A 23,121-nucleotide genomic window follows, 5' to 3' on the forward strand; every position below is an offset into this window, starting at 1 on the left:
CCTTCTTTCCATATGTGAGTTAAAAACATTTAGCCAGATGGAAAGAACAGGCTAACATGCATAATGCCTTAAAAACAGCATCTACCATGAGGAACTGGTGATGTTCAAGAATTCATCTTTAGTGCTATGGGTTAAGCAACATGCACTGGAAAAAAAATATCTTAACAGGCTTCAGTGCTTCTCCAGTGTTAGGTACATCCCTAATGTTCAGTAGATACAGTTATGGAAAAGACAGCGACATACATAACTTTAAGAAAAAATACGGAAAAATTAGGTTCAAATGTCTATCATCATATGCTGTCAAATACAGCGATGCTGAAATAAAACAGTGACCTCCAAGTGGTTGCAGTATTGGTTTCAAGAATTAAGATGAGCCTGAGCTCATTGCCAGCTATGATTGTCAAAATAAGGTAGCAGAGACACTAATGTGAACCTCAGATGACAGTTCTATTATGAATAAGAGATGAAAAAAAAAACACAGAACATGAAAAAAGGGTTTTCTTCAGCTTAATTGGGACCAGAATGGCACTGCTGGGCAAGAGTTTTATTTAACAGAGGTGTTTAAAATGCTTCAGACTAAATATGACATGAAAATTATTCTATTGTTTATATATTTACTGAACAAAAAGCTACAGTAATTAAGACTAACCCTTACAATGTAATTTTGTTTTTAAAATAGAAGCAAGACTTTCTTGTTACCTTTGTAAGTGTAGTCCACAACCTAGCTGACTGCAAAAGAAAGATTTCTTTCAGCCTTTGCAGTCACAAAAAGCAACCTGCATTTCTACTTCCATTTTACTGTAGCTTTTCTTTACTCACAGCATTTTGAATACAACTTACTTGTAAAGAAAAACACTTTGCACTTCATTTGAGATATATATATGTGCAATCAAAGCTGTATCTAGAATTTGTATTTATGCATTTCAGATAACATTACCTTGGTTAATGTTACTGCAAATAAATGCGTAGCCATAGCAGCAGAGAACTTGATGCAGGCTGCAAAGCCTGACTGAAAACTTAGTGAATAATGCAGCTTTCTGTGCTGCAATGGGCTCTGAGCTGCCTTGGATATGGTGCTATGTGTATTTGAACATAACAAGCTTGAAATAAACAAGCAAGCTGCTAATGTGTCTTGACTGTTGTTGTAAATAACTGATAAACCCAGATCAACCTTAGGTATTAGCTGCTTGAAAAGATCTTCTAATGTGAAAAATCCTGATGACTGATAACTAAGTGCTTTCTTCTGCTCTCCTAATAAAATAAAAAAGCTTCCCCGCTAGATGAGTCTGAATCAAAACCTTACAGAAATACAAAGACACTAAAACTATACTAACATGCTACTTGTGTCATACAGTAGTATGAACAGGAATTACAGAAAAAGCATATACTGCAATAGTTCTGCACCTTGTGGTTCTTTTCAGTTAAAGCTAATTGCAACCTTAAAAGGCAGTTTTGAGTGTATATGTAATACAACTGTTAATAAAACAAAACAAAACAGCATTAATGGAAACAAAAGAAATAGATATACCAATCATATCAACATCAACAAAGATCAAGTGAAGAAGATTTGTATTCTTTAGGCAATTCTGATCACAGAAATAAGAATAGAACTAAATGACCAAAACCAAACCAAACCAAAAACATACACCATGTTAGGAAAAAAGGCGATCTATTTAATAAGAGTGTAGTAGGACTGAAAATAAAATACACCCAAGAGGCCACCCCGGGAAGCAGAACGAGAACCGGTACCCCTTTTAAATCAGAAATAACAACTGAATACTATCAGAGGTTTCTGTGGAGCCCAAAGGATCATCGTGAGAAAAATGGCCAACCAGTGGCTAGCATTTCACAAAATTTCCTCCTCCTCCTTTTTTTCCCAGTCCATTTAATTAAAGGAAGAAATTTCTGTTCTCAGTTCTACAGCTATATGGTGTTGGCTTGCTCCTTTGTATTCTTTTTCTATTTTTTTAATAGAACTTGTTTCAGCCTCACCAGTAAGTGGTAGTTTGTTACTTTGAGCAGTATCGTACTGAGGATAACAATGGCAATAGTTAAATAAATTTCCGTCCTGCTGCCATTTATATTACAGCTATGGACAGAGTGGGCATTCTCTCCCTTGCTATTCTCTATGAAACGTGAAGCCACTTCTTTCTACCTCCCATCTGCATTGGTGTACAATTTCTATTCCACATTTTTAGAAAAATTTAGACGAAAGAGCTTTTGTTTGGTTTTTAAACATATATATTAGTTAGAACTTGATGCCATCTGCCCAATAGAGATTGCTACACTCTGAATGATTCAGTAGGTAGATATTTCAACTCCTGGCTTGTAATTCTTTTTGACCGCACTATGAGTTGAAGAAGTACACCGTAGGTTTGAATCTGCAATGTGTATTAATAAAGCATACTCACTGTAAGTGAATCTGCTAGTCTCAGAAGAAGCAAACAAGAAAAGTGCTTTATCACTTTCTACATATTTTAAGCTAGTGGCTTTGTAGGCACTCTGATATAAAATTTAGCAATCATTTGAAATTTCACATTCGGAAAAACAAAAAATCAATGACAGGGCAAGCCAATCTTTCTGTCTAATGACATATTCCATTTTTTTCTTAAGTGAGCTGAAATCAGAGACTTCTTGCTTATACAGTGTATATATAAATGAGCTATGGAAAATAAACCATCATATATAGTATACATTACCTAACATGCATATATACATAGAAAGAATAGGTTATTGCATATTTATCAACATTAGACATAAAGTGCAAAAAAAATTACAAAGAGGACAAAACTGAAATAAAACTTACATAAAATACTCAACTCCTTGATATCAGAAAATTAAAGAAGCCTTATAATTATTCTTGGTTTGATCAGCCACACTACTAACTTTAGTGAGGCAACAAACAAGCTTTGCTACTGAGGGTCTAGCATACATTCTAGATAGATTACAACCTACATAATTTCTGATTCGCTAACAAAATAAATTATCAACCAGCAAATTCTCAACTTAGGCTTTGAATAGTCAAAAAAAAAAAAAAAAGAAAAAAGAAAACGAACAGAAAAGTCTAATAGATGAACTCAATGACCATGTAGAGTTTATCATTAAACTCCCCAGAAACAACATCAAGTTCAGTGCTCTGTTTGGCTCAAGATAGGAAGGAGCAACATATAGATATTGTGACAAGTGTCTGCAAGTCAAGAACATACTACTGAATTCCTTAAAAATAAGTTTAAGATAGTATTTATCCAGTTTCATAGCAAACAAGACAGGTGCAATAAAAGCTGGATTCATTCTAAAATGTCTTAGAATAAGATTGTCTCAAGACACTATATGGAAAAGTGACTACAGTAAAAACAACAAAACATCCAAGAGTTTACTTTTACTTTTCTAAAACAAACATCTGATCCTTAATTAAACTTGAGTACCAAATTATATTCATCAGATGGCACAAATCAGTGTGAAGGTTTTGCAGAATTTTTAGTCTTAGTTTTTTTATTTATTTTTTCATCTGGATCATAAAACATAGCCCTCATGTTTGTCCAAATGCATTTATAGTTTGAAAACTGGAAACTGGAGATAGAAAGATAGAATGGACCGAAAAGAAGCAACATTCAACATAACTATTCTTATAAGCGGTAACACTTATAGGATAAATTCAGATGTGCTCTGTAGTCATTATTTAAATATCAATATATTATGTGCCAGACAAGCACCTGTCAAATATACTTCATTCTTCCTTGGGCCAATTCCTAGAAGTGAATTAAATTATCTTTCAGCTGTCCTTCTAGCTCTATTTTATTTGATTTTGTGTTTAATAATGACAAAATCTGTATCTTCTTTTTTCTACTCTAGTCACTTAAGAAATAAACATGTAGGAAATATGAAGTATAATTAATATCCTCAATGTGATGGCATCTGCTTTATAAATTCTGAAGTTTATTTAAATATCAAGAGAATGCATTCTGCTTACAAATCTGAGAATTAAGATATTTTTTTTCTTTAAGTTTCAATACGAATTTTTATTTAACAGAGATACTATGTAAAACTTTTTCTTGAGACCACTATATTAGGAACCACTGAAAACATGCTCCATACTCCTCAGGCTTTATTAAAACACAGCTAATGTAATAATGTTCTATTATCTAACAGAGTGACAAAATACCAATGCCCTCACTGTAACTTTATCCATAGGAGCAGTCCTACTGATTCAGTGGGATTTTTTTCAGGAGTTTATGCATAAACACATGCATAAGACTCATGCTCAATATTTGGAGAAATATTTTACTATAAAATAACCGATTAATTTCCTCTTTACTGATACATCACTTCTGAATTACTGGTAAATGATAGCTTATATCCTGACTACCTGTATTACCAAGAAAACCAAGACAAACAGAATGAATTGAAAAGGTTTTCTAATTTGGTATCAAAAATACTTAACATTTGAAATGTTCCACAATCTTTGCTTTCTAACACAGTTCATAATCTTTTTTTAAAAAAATCCCTGCATTATTGTTCTTAAGGATCTTAAGGATCAAAGTACTACATTTTAAACCGTAATCAAATTATAAATAAATACAAAAAATCTACAATAGATAGAAGAGATTTGCAAAGTAATCAGCAAGTACTGTTTAAGGGTGTAATATCCATGTGAACCTTAAGAACCAGGTTCCAATACTGTTTCATATTCCACTAATGTAGAAAACATAAAATATCACGGCAATCTTTTGAAAGCACAGATCGACTACATAAGCTAAGTTAAGAAGAGCATGCAATTCATGAATATGGTTCATTACCATGGTTACAAGCTTTCAGCACAGGCCTCTGTGTGGTTGGACTGACATTTTGTGGTATGTCTGCAAAAGCAAGAAAACAATGGAAATAAAACACCTCTCTGAAAGTTACTGGAGTATTGCAACAACATTAGCAAGCAGAAATATTTTAAAGTTAGATATTTCTAGTTGTATAGCTACAGTTAATATAAGTGAAGTAATCTGATGCACTGGCAGGGCAAGATGATTTTTACCTCCCCCATTCAACTGTTGTTAGTATAAACCCCCAAAATGTAAAGTACACAAGGCTGTATGGAAGAGAGTTAACAATCTGGCTATGCTAAGTTCAGTACACTGATCTCCAAAGCACTACGGACAACAGCAAAACAGCCTGAACATCCCTGAAAGATGTCACTGCAGAAAAAATGAATTAAACACGACAGCATTTAGGTTCCGGAGCACTGGACCAATAATACTTTTAACTTTTTCTGGAAAGTAAAAAGTAAAATGTAATATTCACCTTTAGCCCTTGGTATCCTTTTCCTTCGGTCTCGAAAAGCTGCACCTGATTGCAAGGCCTCCAGCAGGCTATCCATCACTCCAGTCTCCTCACCTTCTGTAGCAGAGAGAGGGAAGGAACACTCTTTGATTACCACAGCAACATCAAAGCATAAATAATAACAACAATGAACAACAATAGAAGATATTGATGGTAGAACTAAAACTACTTATTTCAAACTTAACCTGGCTTTTAACATTTAACAATAGCTCTCTCACAACTAAGCAGAATGGATTTGGTCCTCTCTACATTTAGGCCAAATTTTATTCCATTCATTTCACATTCATTCTTTCTCTACTGTAGTTTTAAATGAAATGTCATTTCACTCATATTTTCATTTCAGTACCCTTTTGCAACTGCAAATAATCAGTTTCATGTCAGCTTTTGAGAGCTGTCCCTTAAATGATTTGCTATATTAGACAAAAGAGATCATTTCAGTTATTGTTATAAAAAGTTGAAATTGTTTCTCAGCAGGAAGCTGAAGGAACAATATTGGCCTAGGTAGGATACAGAGTGTTATCCATAGGTAGCTTTAATCAAAAGCCATTTTCCTTTTATATTTAATAACCTGTAGCCAATATTAAATAATTGATGTAGTTCAGGAAAATTCTACTCATCGTACCACATGTGTATGCATAATATTCCCCTGAAAGAATTATGAATGTTACCATGAGATTATAATTAATCGCAAGCATTAAAAACCTTACTTTTATTTCCTCAAATAAAAACATCAGAAAAGCTTAGATTTCTGAACCTTATTAGCCCCTTGTCTCCACATCCGTGAGGACGAAGAACACAACACCACAGATTTCTAATACGATGAAAACCTCCACAGAGCAATAAAGAATTACATGACAGAAAACTCATTATGCCTCACTAGGCAAAACTCCCAAGGTCAACATACACCTTGGATACAGTCAGACACATCACATGATTCTGCAGTTATTGGTAACAGTAATATTCAGATTAGAATCTGATCTAGCTAGAGAAGAGATACTACCGATTTAAGGAATTCTGAAAGTGATGCACTACAAGTAAGGAAGGAAGACAACCTTCTAGATTTGAATATGGGGAAAACTATTAGGAGAAATGTTTCTTCCAAATACTATTTCTATTTGTTTCCCTTCTTTAAAGGAATTCCATCTTTTGTTAAGGCTTAAAGAATTCTATCATCTTTCTAAGGTATGTGGTTTCAAGGACAACAAAATAAATAAATAAGACAAAAGAAGTTCAAAGTTACAGACAGGATGGCCTGACAAAGAACTGTCAAATCAGCATGGGCCAAATTATGAACATGACATTCTAGAAACAACATATTTACTTTCATTACTCTACAGAGTCAAGTGTTTAATCTAATTTGGCTTCCAAGAATCTAAGCCTGGATATCATTCACAAGCCAAAGAAGAAAGCATTCCAGAAAGAGGCACGAGATTTTGTGAACTGAGATATGCAAATCATTAGTTAAAAAAACAACCACCAACCAAACACAGTCCTTGTCTCAAAATTTGAGCTTTCCTGTCCACAAGAAAAATGATCTTCAGATATGACTTAGAGCCAAATGGTGGTAACTATTTCATTAAAGGTAATAAGAGTTTCTATTTTCAAAAACTCCAGAGAAATACACATACAAACATATGTAAAGCTCACAACAGATGTTCTATAACATTGATTCAAAATTAAATTAGATTTTCTTAAACATTTTGACATTTTTTCTATAACATCAGCAGCTACTTCATTGCTTCCATACAGACTACAAATATTTTTTTAAAGCTGTTTTTGTACAATTGCATTACCACATAACAAAGTGCACTTCATTAGTACTTCTGTTCCTTTCACTTGAGCTTTTAGCCATTTTTTAATTTTTGCTAATTCTACAAATGTATTTTAGAGAATGATTTTGTTTTCAGGTTTTGAATTTCCTAAAAGTATTCCCCTAAGGAGAACACTCTTCCTTCCTACTACCCCAAGATACTGGTCCTCAAAATGACAAAACTCTAATCTGTGAACATCCTTAGTTATACTCTTTTCTCTAGTCCAAACTACTGGACCAGTTAACTTAAAGTGCTTACCTCTATATACAAGCAGAAATAATGGAAAATTAGCAAATAGTTTACAATTTTGTATAACGTTTAAGCTCGTTTATTTTCTATGCAATACATGGCAGATATAGAATAAACGTGAAGACTGAAATACTGATTTTTCTCTTCCTTTGAATATAGTATAATATGCTTTACTACACTGAAGTTTGTTCTCTCATGACCAGTGCAACCAGCACAGCTACTAATTGGAACATACAGCTACTAATTGGAACATACCTTAAAAATTACTCAGATCATATATTCAGCTTCCTGTTGTTGTGTGTTCCACCCCCTCCCCTTTCCTTTTTCCATCTGGTCTCATGCAACTCTCTAATATTCATGTCTCAAATGAAAACACTCTGAGTGTTTCAACCCAAAGTGATGCTTGAGGAAGAAACTGTTAGTTACATTAAAGTACAAGAATGTTGGAGGAAAGTTTAAAAACATTTTGAGAGACAGCAATTCAAAAAAGACTCAGTAATATCACAATCCCCAAAATACCATCAATGTTTATAGAAGAAGAGTTCATAAACTTTGTTTTAGGCAGTAGGAGTAACAGAAAAAATAAAATTGCTTTCAATTCTATTTCAGCATGTTACCGTTTTCCTTTTTAAGCCTTTCCATGACTACCATGGATTCCTATTTATTTCAAAAATGTAACAGTTTTCAGTACAAAACCTGGTGCATAATCGGCTATACTATATTAAATAAATAAATAAATAAATAAATAAATAAATAAATAAATGAATAAAAATACTGCAAAAACAACTTTTTGTTGCATAGCTGGAACACATTCATTGAAGTGTACCATCTATTTTTCACACTTATCTGAAATATACTGTAGTCAGAAATTCAACTAGAGACTAATGTTTTCATTGACATGCAAAACAGTTCACAGAAAAATAAATGGCATATATAAAACTTGAATAAAAAAATACAAAAAAAACCCACACACCTCTAGTAATTTTACACTGTGCAGAGCTATATTGAAGAACCTTTAACAATTGCAAATAGAAATATTCATAGTTAATGTTCTGTACCCAAAACATGCAGAAAGCCTGTTTTTCAAGCTTCTACACTTTCAGTTAGGCTCCAAATTCTGTTTTTTAATGCCTAAACCTATAGTTGATTTCAACACCTTCTGTGATGTTGTGCAGCTGTTAATACCCATTCTGTTATTGGCTATCTATAACCTTGCCCAAGTTTATATGATGGAAATTTTAACAAATGAATGTGTACCATGCAGTACTTTAGAAATCTTTTAAATTGCCCTAGGAGAACAATGTACAACACAGCTATTGTGATAGTGTAAGAGTGGAAAGTATTGTTCAATATTAACACTTCCTATGGGACCTTTAAATCAGCTCTCGCAAGCTGCTGCAGACTGCTGTCACCAGTCCCAAGGGGCTTCCTAATTAGTCAAGTGTATCAATCTTTTGACATTCTAGAACTAGTAATTCCAGTCAACTTGAAGATAGCTGCATAGTCCACACTAATTCCTTTGAGAAATATACACTTTTATAATCTCTTTTCCTTCAGTTGTGGAAAAGGAGATTTAAATACTTTTTAATATCATACCTAATTAAAACTCATACAACTGTCTTTTAAATACTATCTAAAGCAGAAGTAAACTTACCATAATAGCTGGTAAGTTGTGCCCTTGACATTTCAGTGCCAAGTCAGATATAAACTGCCTAATTTCATAATTATGTTTTTAAAAATTTTAAAAATACTACAGATGCTTCTCCTTTAGCGCACTATTATAAGCTTGACAGTACAGCTTTTAATGTCTTATGATAGCAACAGATACTGCAGTAACGAGCCCAGCATTTTTATGCAGTTTTTAAGCAGTAGATGATATATATTGTAATTTGACTAGCAGTAGTTCATGACATGAAAAATCACAAATATCATTAGCAGCATTGTTTCAAAGTAAGAGTGGTGCAACAAGATTACTGTGGATTAAAAATGTTTTATTTTTTACAGTTTCCCTGCAACTGTCCAATGTAAACTAAAACATCATACTCGATGCTAGTGCTCCAGAAGGTCACTTTAGCAAGAGAAAAACATCTCATAATATGTCTATTTCCTCTTTCAAGGAATCAAAGCTTTATTCAGTCACTCAAAATAAACAAAACAAAACAAACAAATCTTCAGAAAAAAAAAAATATATATCATGTTTTTTATTGACACTACCTATTCAGTCTGCACACTTAGAACACTCATCTACAGCAACTTAGACTATCAGTTTCCCCCAGGATATAATTTTGAGGCACTGCAATTAAATACAGCTTTTATACGGTAAGTAACTAAAGGGATAAGCTCCCAAGGTCAACTTCTGAATACGAAGCCTCATTTGAAATTAAAACTCTACGATTTGGATAAACATATACCTTAAAACCAGACCTTATGTATTGGAATCACACAGCAAGGTTTTGGTAGCGGGGCAGGGAGCTACAAGGGTGGCCTCTGCGAGAAGAACCCAGCAAAGCACTGAGTCCAGTGTCAGATCAGAGCCAGCTCCAGACATTTCCAAAAGGGATCTGCTGCTGGCCAGAGCCGAGCCAGTGAGAAACACTGGTTATGCCTCTGTGAGAGCTGATTTCAGAAAGGGAAAAAAACTGCTACGCAACAGCAGCTGGGAGAGGAGAGAGAGAAAATGCTGAGGGAAACAGCACTCAAGACCAGCAGCCCTCAAGATCAGTGCAGGAGGGTAGGAGGTGCTCCAGGCACCCAGCAGAAGTTCCCCTGCAGCCTGTGGAGAGGTCCCTGGTGGAGCAGGCTGTCCCCCTGCAGCCCATGGGTCCCACATGGAGCAGATCTCCACACTGCAGCCCCCCCCATGGGTGGAGGAGCCCCCGGTGGAGCAGGTGGGTGTGGCCTGGAGGAGGCTGCGGCCCATGGAGAGCCCCTGCAGGAGCAGGCCCCGGGCCAGAGCTGCAGCCCATGGAGAGGAGCCCACGCAGGAGCAGGGGGCCTGGGGATCAGGGGATTTTAGTATGGTTTTAGTTATCACTGCCGTAGTCTATTAGCAATAGGCAACAAATTACATTAACCTCCCTTATTCTGAGTCTGTTTTGCCTGTGATAGGAATTGGTGAGTGATTTCTCTGTCTTTATCTCTGTGTTCTGATCTCCACGTCCTTATCCATGAGCCTTTTTTCATCATATTTTCTCCCCCTGTTCTTTTGAGGAGGGTGAGTAAGAAAACAGCATGGTGGAGCTTAACTGTCCGTCAGTGTGAAACCACAACACCTTAATTTGTCTTTCTCTTCAGCTAAGGATATAATTAAGGTCAGATATATTAGGGAGAGATTTAGGAAAAAAAATAACAAAGTATATATAATAAAATATATATATTTTTTTCTCTTTTAAGTGCTCTACTATATGTTTGTTGCATAATGATAGATTGCAAACAGTACAAAGCAATGCCCATCTAATTAAAGGTTTCCATCTGAGTGAAAAATGGAAGGACTGTTTTCCAAATATCACAAGAGGAAAACTTGAGCAATGGTATAGAGTTTGATGATTTAAGCTCTGGGGAGCAGAGCAGCAGATCCATGAGAGGGAGATAATTGAAGTCCTCAATTCAGAAGCGAGCTCCAGTGTGTGGAAGTGGTTCCATCTTTTCATTCTCAGATTCTCAGACAAACAGATTCAGTGAAAAATTCGTACTACTGACATATAACTTCTAGACCTCTCAGCCTTTTACATGAACAGGGGTCAGAAGACTTTATGGAGACTTTATATTGTCAATATAAAAATACAAAGAAATCAATGTCCAGAGAAGGGAAGGTTTCAAACCGTGTGTCAACATGACCCCCCTAACCTCACACTCCTCGCCCCAATGAAATTCAGACATAAACTTGTACAGAAATTGCGGTGGATGTGAAGGTTAGGTTTGTCCAGAAAATGCAGAATGTGTACAGACTTCAACTTGCATTTGCCTTAAGGCCTTCAACTTTTTCTGGCAAAAGCCATGCCACCAATCAGATAATCTTCATTCATAGGCAAGTGAAGGAATATATTGCTATTAGATGGTATTTCAGTAATGGTGCACAGACTAGAGTAATAATTCATAACACAGCACAGGGGTTCCTTTGACCCTTATATAAACCCTTGTGAGAATCTTAGAAACATAGAATAATTAAGGTTGGAAAAGACCTTCAAGATCATCTGGTCCAACCATCCCCCCACCACTAATATCACCCACTAAACCATATCCCTAAGTACCACGTCCAGCCTTTCCTTGAACACCCCCAGGGACAGTGATGCCACCGCATCCCTGGGCAACCCGTTCCAATGCCTGACTGCATCTTCTAATAAATGTCTCCTCATTTCCAACCTAAACCACCCCTGGAGTAATTTGAGGCCATTCTCTCTAGCCCTATCACTAGTTATCTGCAAGAGGCCAATCCCCAGCTCCCCATACCTTTCTTTCAGGCAATTGTAGAGAGCAATAAGGTCTCCCCTGAGCCTCCTCTTCTCCAGACTAAAGAACCCCACTTCCCTCAACCACTCCTCATTACTTGCGTTCCAGGCTCTTCACCAGCTTCATAGCCCTTCTCTGGACACATTCCAGGGCCTCAATGTCCTACTGAGGGGCCCAAAACTGAACACTTGTTACAGTGAGGAAAAATGTTACAGTGAGGAAAAAAAAAAACCTGGTGTACAGATGCAAAGTTGAAATAGCTGCCAAGTATGCCTTGGATGGACTGGCTGAAATGACCGTTCCCTTTATATTTAACTAGTATTAAATCCAGCTTCTGCCAGGAATATCAGTATTCACTTGTCTTTCCTCAGAGGTGACTTCAGGCAGAAGCCTAGCCCTCCCAAGAAACATGAGTATATACCTCACTGGAATCACAGAAACAGCCTAGTCCAGAATCAGAAGAGGTATGTTTCTTACTGATGTCCAACACAAAGTAGTAAGTGTTTGCTAGTGCTTCAAAGCCCTAGAAATTATCACATAAGAAAGTACGAATTCACCTAATGACTAATGCACCTACTTCTTCTTGTTAAACCTTCTCGCTGCAGAGATTGGGTTTCATTCTGTCTTGTTTGCTCTTGCTAAAATTGTCTCATCATTTAGTTGTCATACAGTGCTTTTATTGTACACAAATAGATTTTGACTCTAAGCCTATGAATGAAAGTTTGACCCAAGTTCCAAAGAGTTCACAACAAGCAAAATGCAAAGAAAGCTTTCATCCTTCACAAACCCTTAAAGATCATTTGTTGAAATAAAGGTTGGTAACACCATCATTTTAACTCCCATAAGACAATTCAGACCATAGAAAACCAAAAGGTAAAATGTGGTTTTAGAAGTGGTTCTGTACAAGTGATTAAAATAAATACTTAATGATGTGATGTATGATGCCTATTTCTGCATCTCATTTGGATCCCAAATTTCCATTTAAATAATGGGACCAAGAGTGAAATCATCTTAATCTTGAACTTTGTGACAAGTATATAAAATCACGTTCATCATGATTATGCAGGTTACATTCTTCTTTCTGTGACAACAGAAGATAGGAACTGTAAATCTCCTTTCCACTGAGGTTGTCCAGAATCAATGATATTGATTCTAGATCCAATACGGAGTTTGCCACAGCAAGCTCTTCTGAGAGACATCCACAAAAAGATTTCCTGAGGGAAATTGGACTTACAGAAGAATAAACAGAATTCCACAGCAATGAAGTGGTGTGCAAGTTTTCATATGGTGCGAAATTCAGATGAAAGGTTGACAGAGTATATAGCTGTGTCCCCATTCAGAGGAACCTTGAGAAATAGGAAGGAACGGAGGATTCTTAATGAAATTCAGCAAAGGAAAATGGAAAAACCTGCATCATCTGGTGAGGCATATACCAGTGCAGGCAGGGGCCCACCAGTTATAAAGGAGCTTTTCAGGAAAAACAAACAAACAAACAAACAAAATCCAAAAAAGGTGTGTGTTGAATTCTGGTGGCCAACATATTGACCATGAATGAGCAGTGTGCCTTTGAGGCAAAGAAGGCCAAGGTAGAACATTGCCAGCATGTCAAGACAGGTGATCCTTTCCCTAGCATTGGTGAGGTGAACCTGGAGTGTTCGGTCCAGCTCTGGGGTCCCCAGAACAAAAGAGGCACATAATTAAGCAAATTCAGTCAAGGGCCAAGAAGATAAGGGCCTGGAGCATCTCTGCTATGAGGAAATGCTGTGATCTGGGACTGTTCAGCCTAGAGAAGATGGGGGCATGGCTGCGGTGTAAAGAAGGCTGAGCCAGGCTCATCAGAGAGGTGCCCAGAGACAGATTAGTAGTTAATAGGAACAAACTGAAATACAAGAAATTGCATTTAACTGTGTATCTTTTTTCTCTATTGATAGTAGTCAAACATTAGAACAGGTTGCCCACCTACAACAGAAACTCTAAACATGGCTACAATAAAAAGTAGCTTACTGTTCCACTAAATCCTAAGACGCTAAAAATAGGTCTGAAAATGAAATGGCTTATCTCCATACAGACCTGTTCTCTAGCGTGCAAAACTGCACAATATTCTTACTAGTGTGCTATATTTTTAGAAATATTAAGAACAAAAAAAAAAAGATGACCCCTTTTCTATTTATTAGGGATATTCTGCCTTTTCAACAGAAAAAAAATAAAACTGATAAATTCATAAAAATAAAAAAGATTTAGATACTTCTATTTGATTACTCCTAATTAAACAGACCATCATAACAGAACAAAATCAGCTACATACAAAGAGGTCAGTCAATAAATTTTTACTGTTGATATATGACTTCTCTGTTTTCTTTACACAACACAGCTTCAACTCCAATGACACTGGCAAGAATGCAATCAATCTGTTTTTCAGACCAGCCAAGAACTAGTATTTCCAGTGATGTTGTTTCAGGGAGTGAGGAAAAAAAATCTATTAGCAGAGACTTGTCAATTACAGTTTCATTTAGAAAGCAGTTAGAACCACTCTATTTGCATTTTTATGTGAAATTAGCTTCTTATATTATATTCAGCTACAGATATTCTCATATATGTGGGGGTGTGTACAAACATCTGTTTCTTTGTTACTGTGTGCCTTTGAAGGAGTTCATTGAGCACAGGGAAAGACATTACTATTTCCATTCAAATTTATAAACAACCAATAAATCAGAAAATATACACAATGATCACTCACACTGACAGCTGTGCTACAGAGATGAGGGCCTGAAGGAACTTTAAAAGTTATATAATTTGTCACTTGTAGAGTGGGAACATTCAGACTGGTAACAGAACTGAGCTTAGGCACAGGAAAGCTTCCATGCAGCTTTTTGTAGGCAAGAGCCTTTCTATTTAGCTGCTATAAATGCACAAGAATAGCCAGGAGCATCAGATCAAAGGGCCACCTAGTCCTGCATTTGTCTATTGGTAGTCAACAGCAAAGATATATATATATATCATCTATCTATACATATACATATAACATCTATAAAGAGGACAAGATAGATATGCAATGACTTCACAGAATGCTGTCTTGGTCTCCAGCAGTTTATGACTCAGAATTTGTACTTGCATTTAATAGTAACTTCTGGCAGCAGGCTTCAGAAAACAAATATTTTGGTATGCAGCAACAAAATTGTACTTCTGTAGAACCACTGAAGTATCGCTGAGTGAAGATAAGTGTCACAATGAACTGCATAGAAACAGAAGCAGCAACAGACTCAGTTTAAAGGAAGAGTCAGAAACGTGACCTTCTCTTCTGCAAGCTTTCCGACAATGGCAGAAGAGGTTCTTGGCTTTTTTACAGCCCTAGACTAAGGAAATGAAAAATAAAGCATAGGCTCCAGTGCCTTCATTGATTCCTCCCCAACTTTGCCACTGGAGAGAAGAAACTTCTGATGATTCAAAGGGGAAGAAAAAAAAAAAAGGAAGAAAGAAAGAACAAAAAGCATTTACATGTAGTGCAAGTATAAGTTTAAAGAGGACTCTAATGTATCCCTCTTATGGAGTCTCCTATATTGGAGTAGGAAATGCCTGCTTAATCCAAAACCTAATATCTGCATTTCTACTAAATGTTAGTCTTAATCCCTAAAATGGCTCCAGAGATTGCCGTTGTTTTTAATGGTATGTCATTTTAAGTTTCAATCATTTTTTATGTATTTGTTTAGAAATTTTACTGCTACAATATAAATGGCAAATATTATGAGAATAAGGGTAAATAATGTCTGTACATTTTTTGTTCCAAGAGTTCTGTTCATTTTGACTATTTTTCTCTCTCTCAAATATTGCTTTTTTTTTTTTTTTTTTCTCCCCAGGGGCTTTATATAAACCTCAGTTTCCCAAATTAGTAGCCTTTCAGCACCTATCTCCATAGGTTGCACTTCTAAGTAAAATTTTCAGAAAGAATAATTGCTTCTGCTAAACTTTTTGTTCTTTTGGAGCTTAGTACTAATACTTCGTACAAATGAACAGTTACTGCTGCATTCTGTGCCCTTGGGTTACCAACAAGTGCATGATCTACACCTCCATGCTTCAGAAGATTTAGCACCTTTGAGATCTTGTTAGAATATGTCTTGTGACTATTAGTTGTTGTTTTTTAATTAATATACACTCAGATCAGTTATACTTTTTTTTTTGCACTACAGACATCTAATTCCCTGAACATCCTACAGTGTGAGACCTGATGGGGTTTTGCTGTATCTCAGCTTTTAATGTGGCCTCTGCAGATATATCACACATTGTTTTTCAGGCTATTTTTTTTTTTCAGCAGAACATGCCTGTATTTTTATAATTCTCTGTATCAGTTTCCAATACAAATTTGACAAATATTCTTGAGGGAACATTTACTCTCAATAATTTACCCAGATTTGTGTTCTACTGCCAGAATACAATCGCAGCTAAAAACCAAGCTCCATTATCAGTTCACATCTCCTTTCCTGTGGACTTCTGGTCAATTTCTGTCACAACTAGTTCCTCATGCATGGAATTTCTTTTTTTTTTTTTTTTTTTTTTTTTAAGAGGTATAAAACAAAATTAGATCTAACTATCCAAGCTTGTCATGAGCTTACTGTTAACTGTCCACAAACTATTAGTAAATGCTGACTAGACAACTATATATGGTCCCAAAGCTGTTTCTACTCATTGTTATTTAACTTAAGAGAAAAAGTTGTGGTTCTTAGTTACGGAACATATTTATCCTGCTTTGTCTTCATGGCTACTGTGGTCCTGGAGAATAAATCTCAATAGCAAAAACGTTACCTCAGGAATTCTTTTGGTGAAGAGGATCCATCTGAGAACCAGTGAAGGCAGTCAGGGGACAACTAGAAAGTTATCATCACTAGGGAGAAATTGAGATGAAGGGAGCACATGAAATTCTGAAAGGGGGAACTCCCTAGAAAGCCCTTACACAAAATAATTGTTAGATACTAATATACCCTTAGGATTTCTTCATACATAGCATTATAACATCTTTTGCCTACTTCACGGTAAATTTCATTGCAAAAGACATACCTACGTAAACCTATAAAATCCAGCAATAATCCTACTGTTGTCCAGAACTTGTGGTTTGGGGGAAAGTAGCCCCACAAACATATATTTTTAAAAAACCAAACAGATTACAAACACATTAAAAAACACTGATGATGTTTTAGTTGTTATGGAACTGAAGCAGATCTTTATAATCTGCAACATTTTCAGTCCATCACTCCTCTTCGAGGGAAGGAATACTATTAAGAACTATTGATTCTCCTTTCTCAATGAGATAAAATTAATAAAATTGAAGCCTTCTGAACTTGATCTTCAGAGGGGAAATAGGGCCTTTGGGGGTACCTATTAATATAGGTAGTTCAGTTGTTTTATTTCAAAAGCAAGCATTTTACCTGATGGAATCAGAATTTTAATTACTTTATTACATTTATGGTTTTCATTGTTTATACTGTCAGTGCTGTCCACGGTGCCTTTTTGTTTTCCAAACAGTACATAAGTTGTGAAATACGAATGTTTTCATTAGTTAGCATAGTAATAAAGTAAACGTTTAAAGAATCAAAACCTAAAGCACTCCTCTCAAGTCTGTGAAAAGTGGACTTCTTTTTTCCCCAAACAAATAAACAGTATAAAAGCTCTGCAAAAAGAAATGATGCAAAATTGGCTGCAGATTAAGTATAACTATCTAAATAACTGAAACATGGTTTTAAAACCAGTTAGCTGTGATAGAAGTGAAACTGAGTAACAACACTGAAAACAAACTAAGCATCAGATTTCCAATCTAGAATGTTAAGATCATTTTGGCATCACTTCATTGCTTTTGCATAGGAAAGGGCATCCTTTGTAAATAATCACTGATTAGAGTGGCTTGTAACTTAAATAGTATTCAAAGTAAGACACAATGAGGATGCCACAATGATGGAGTTCTCAATTACGTTACAATAAATTTAGCTTGTGTTATCACAGTTATAGGATTCTTTACACTGTGATAAGATCAAAATAATTGATTGGTATGCTTTCTACTGAGAATCTGAACAGCACAAGAAAGTATGTATCTGAATTTTAATGGTATGCAGACAAGTGGCATTTACATAAAGATCCCCCTTTCACTGGTTATTTACCTTTGGAACGATACTATGGGATAGTTTGAACTGGCTTCACAAAAGGAAGTAAAGCAATGTTATTGACAAAGCATCTCATGATGAATACCACTTGGTATCCCAGGCAGTTTTTAGAGGGCAGATTTTATTACCATAAATTTCAAAATATCAAATATCATCATTGCTTGAATGTTCAAAATTTTTACTGGATTGCATATACTTTTCAAGTTAGGATGGAGCTGAGAGGAAAATCTGGAACTCATTTTTATTATGTGAACTTCAGACTTAGCCTCTTATAACAGTGAACCATTTAAGCTGTGATAATTAGGCCACATAAGCATCGCTATCTAAAATGTAAAGTAGAGATGCAGAATTTTAATAAACTATAATTTACAAGGATTTGGATCTGACATTAGGTTAAGCTTCAAGTCTCAAAAAAAAAATATTTTTAAGAGAATAAGTCAAGCAATTCCACATAAATAACAAAAAAATATGGTCTTATTAGCAGAGGTTCAAATCTGTATTATAAAGCCTACCTTTCTTTTTCAGCAAATTCATAAAATACTGGATATATTTTATTATTTAGAATATATTAGTATAAATATTTATAATTGACATATAAAAAACATGAAATCTTTATGAAAGCTTATCAGACACTATCTGTATTTATGTAATTTAGAAAATGACCATATCAGTGCTGAACTTGGCGTAACAGTACTTCAAAGGCAGTTTCATGCAGAGGTATGGATGACAGCATATAAGCTATCATCTAGATGCCTAAGTTGTCACACGTATACCAAAGGCAAAAAAAAGGCTAAGGAAGATGATTAGAGTTCATGAGAAGGCTAGCATATTTTCGGACCACCTCAGTTCCCACGTTTGCATTAAGTGTCAATTACTGCTGGTGAAATTATTGTATTCACTCAGAAGGGAAATAATATTATTTTCCTGAAGATAAAAATTAAAAGTTACCTTAAATTTGGGATCATCTTCCTTTTGGGTTAATATGACCTATGTAGTGCTAGACAAACCTGATGTCATACATATAGTGTGCTATATGCAACTTACTGACTCAACTAACATACGGTAGATAAAATTCATATTTCTCTCTCTCTCTAAAATATTTTTTTTTCTTTCCTGAATGCAAAAAAGTCAGTAATATCCCCCAAACACCTATTTTTTTTATGGTTACTTATACAAGATATTAATCCTCATGAAGGTAACACCATTGACAACAAAACCCTACCCTTCAAGTTGCTTTTAAAAGCAGATGAAAGCTGAAGAAATCCAAAGGAAGGGACTTCAGGAACAAAGGAGAATCTAGAACAGGTTAAATGTCTGTGTTGTAAACAAGACCAGTGGTTAACAGAGCAAGGTTAGGATGATGATATAAATCCAGTTTAAGCACTGGATAGCAGTGCAGACCTTGAAAGTTATGGGCACAATTTGAAAGCAGGAGCTCCAGAACTGTAAACAAGTCACTAATTAATGGTCATTGGAAAAAACATAACCTCAGGCTGGGGAAAGACTGCTCTGACATGTGAGAAAAGAAGCAGCAAAGCAAGGAAAAAAATCCAGATGAAGGTAGTACTGTGGCCTGGGAGAGTAATAACACCTGAAGGATTTTACATCATGTAATCTAGGGATAAGAGAACAAGGATTGGGAACTGTCTAGAAACTAAGTGATCGTATTAGAGGCTAAGATGTCAAACTGGAAGTTGGGAGGGGAAGAGAAGAGAAGATAGAATAGAAGAAAAATATACCCACTTCAATTCTAGCTTCCCTTGCTAAAGAGGTCTTGAGTTTGGTCATGTAATCTTGTCAACTATCAATGGTATCATTACTATCTATACAAAATCAAATCCATGGGTTTTTATACTTACATAAAATTTAGGGCACAAATGTTAAGGACTGACTGCTTGAATATGTATTGATAGTGATTGATAGTAATAACTTATTTGTAGTGATAATGAAAAATAATGTCTAAGTTATTAGCATAACCAGAGCCATTAATGATTGTCAGACTAATTATTATTATTATTTTTTTAAATTTTAACAGAAACAGTTAAGAAAGTCAGAACTGGCATATAACTAAATGATACACAGGTACCCCTAACCTTTCTGTCATTTTCAGTTAAAAAGTAATGTTATTGAAAAATAAAGAGTGGAGATGCAGAGTATACTGTGATCCATTCAATGAAAAAGATACCTTGAAGAATTGGCCAATACATCATACATACTATCCTCTATAGAATATATATATTATATTGAGCAATATAATATATAATATATATACATTATAATATACATACTATATAGTGTGTATATATAGTATAAATTATATATAGTGTGTACATAGTATATATATCTAGTATGTTTATTATGTATATTATATATATCATGTATATATATATTTTTTTCTTTATGCATCTATTTATATCCAAGAAAATATTTTCTGAAAGGGTGACATTAAGAAGTTTTGATTGGCTTCATTCGCACAATGTTTGAAACAATGTACCTACAAATCCAATATCTGATCTAGAATCACTGTAAAGAGACAATATGAAGCAAAAGATAAGTTACTCAACATTGTCATGTCACCTTCCAGATGAGAATGTTTGAGTGTTTTGGCAGGGGGAGAACCTGGTTATATGTTTGCCAGCAGGTCACATGTAAAGATTTTGTGAATGATTTACGGAGAAGACTTAGTCTTTCAACAAACTATCTATAGCTAGGAAAAGAGAAGAAAAAGTAGTAATTTTTTTTTGAAAGCCTATGCTACTTTTCTTAGTAAGCATGGTTGTAATAAGAATACCAAAGTGAAAACAAAAATACAACCTCCCCCCTCCAAGCTCCCACTTTGCACATTGTTGCTGTATTAGCTGACAAATATATGTACGAAAAGTGCTTTCCACTCCAAGAATTTGGATTTTCTAATAGACTTCTAAATTAACAATTCAATGTAAAAAGCAAAAGAAACCTTACAAAGAACTCTGCAGAACAACAACACAGCAACGGCCAATGTAGTGACTATCAGATCAAATACACTTACAGCTTCAGGTGACCTTAATATCATCTTTTACTATCTTCTGCTGTTTAGTGGAAGGACCTTAAGCGGTTGCTACCAAGGCCAAGAAATCTCTTTCTGTATGTTTATATGCTCTAATAAAAACAAAACCAAACAACAAGAACAACAAAAACTACTAACAGACAAAGCAGCTATTTACTCAATGTCTTAGCTGATTTGTGGATGATAAATAGATAGTTCAAAGCCACATTAGTTGAAGCAGTAGGTTTAGCTACCATAGGGATATATATATGTGTGTGTGTGTGTGTATACATGTATTTATATACATATATATGGACTTATGTGTATATATATATATACACACACACATATATATGTATATATGTATATATATACACGAGGGCATATGGCTCAGAAGTCTGTAACATTAGTATCTGTTTTACAGAAGCAGGAAAATAGGAAGAACAGGACTGGGGAGGAACTTTAGTTTATCCAAAAGGACTATCAATTATACATCCAAAGCAGTACCAGTCATTCATACAGCATGTCTGATAGATAAGTATCTAACCACTTCCAACTGCACATGAATACAGACATCAGTTTTACCCTTTTTCTAGTCTTCTGGACTATCTTCTGTGAGCTTTACAAAGATTGTCACTGAAAATTTCCTGACTGGTCTTGATTTTACTTCTAAAGAATTAAAACTTCTGTGTTCTGAGGACAGCCTCTTGGTTTCCATCTTAACATAAAGCTTTAGTCTCACACCTCAAGCCACACGTCTACCCTAGATATTAGTGAAACGTGAAAGAGACAGATAATCATTTATGCCAAAGGTGCCAACCAGGGTTTGAGTGGGAAACTGTTAACAAGATCTGCTCAGAAAAAAAAAAATAAAAATGAAAGTATCTCATGATAATTTACAAAGTCATATACCATTCTGAATGATTCTAGAAACTCCGTCTAAGGTAAAATATAGCAGTATAGAGACTCATCAGACATCTTCTTTAGTAACAGAGAATTCACGGTGTCTGTGGTCTCTTGGTACAAAAACAACACAGCATAAATGAATAACTTTAAAAATGCATGACAGAGGTTTCTTTGAAGGTGTTTCAACAGGGACCTGTTGAAATAACAATTGACATACTCAGAGAAGAATCCATAGTACTTCAGGAAGGGCTTATTCTCATATAAGAACAAAAATGAATATGTAACCCTGGTTAAAAGAAATAAAATGACTTTATGCTTTGGAGAGTGTCTGTTCTCAGGTAACATAAGAGATTCTCAGCATAACTGAATTTATACTTGGTCGCACAAGATTCAATATGTTCTAATGGAAAAATATTAAGCAACATTATGAGTTCTAAAATACCTTGAGGAAATCAGATAAGCTAGAGAAGCTTGTTAACAAACCAAAATGTAAGAATCTCTTTGACATAAACTTTAACCATTGAAAAGCGATGATTTATTCTGTCTTTTCTCCATAGCACATTTAGATTTAATAAATAGCAGCCTTGCTTCCAGTAAAATGCTGGATAAAATGAGTTGTTTTCTACATTACTCACCTGTTTTCATTTCTAACAAACGCTTTTTCTTTTGTTGCCTCTCTTGTTTTTCTTTTTCTGCTTTCTCCTTAGCTATTTTAGCACGCCTCTGTTTTTCTTCTGCTTCTCTCCTTCTCATATTATCCTTTACTGCTTGCTGTGGAAAAAACAAAAAGGGTTCCATTAAAACTGAAGTCTTACCAAAAAGAAAGTTGAATCTTAAAAACAAAAACACAGCTTAAAAATCACATCTAACTAACCTTAATTTATAGCCAAATATTTTGTATTCCACATATAGCACATTTTATTCAGAAAAGTAAGCAAATTCAGAACAAAGACGTTAGAAGCATACTAATTAGCCCCAAATAGGGATTACAAATTCAGTTTAAGAATACACATTAATGCAGGAAGAAGTCAAAATATCTAAACAACCTGTTTTACTTGTAGTTCTAAAACAGTTTCAACATTTATTCTTACTCATGCTACTCCTACACCAAAAAAAAAACAAAAACAAAACAACAAAAGAAAACAAACAAACACAAAATTGCTTCTGTGACTTAGCAGTGTATTTTTCTTACCTACATATGCAT

The 23,121-nt window shown here is 35.0% G+C and overlaps 1 protein-coding gene across 1 annotated transcript in view; it reads right to left on the reverse strand.

Moving 5' to 3' along the window:
• DIAPH3 (diaphanous related formin 3) overlaps window positions 1–23,121 on the reverse strand; it is a gene marked incomplete at both ends in the record, with an annotated part of 247,956 nt that overhangs the window by 54,468 nt on the left and 170,367 nt on the right. Inside the window, 3 exons of the mRNA XM_084295299.1 lie at window positions 4,797–4,856; window positions 5,293–5,388; window positions 22,553–22,688. Coding sequence (XP_084151425.1) covers window positions 4,797–4,856; window positions 5,293–5,388; window positions 22,553–22,688 — 292 coding nt within the window. The remainder of the gene's footprint in view (window positions 1–4,796; window positions 4,857–5,292; window positions 5,389–22,552; window positions 22,689–23,121) is intronic.

The sequence above is a fragment of the Netta rufina genome (genome assembly GCF_964035555.1).
Source record: "Netta rufina genome assembly, chromosome: 1".
Taxonomy (NCBI): domain Eukaryota; kingdom Metazoa; phylum Chordata; class Aves; order Anseriformes; family Anatidae; genus Netta; species Netta rufina.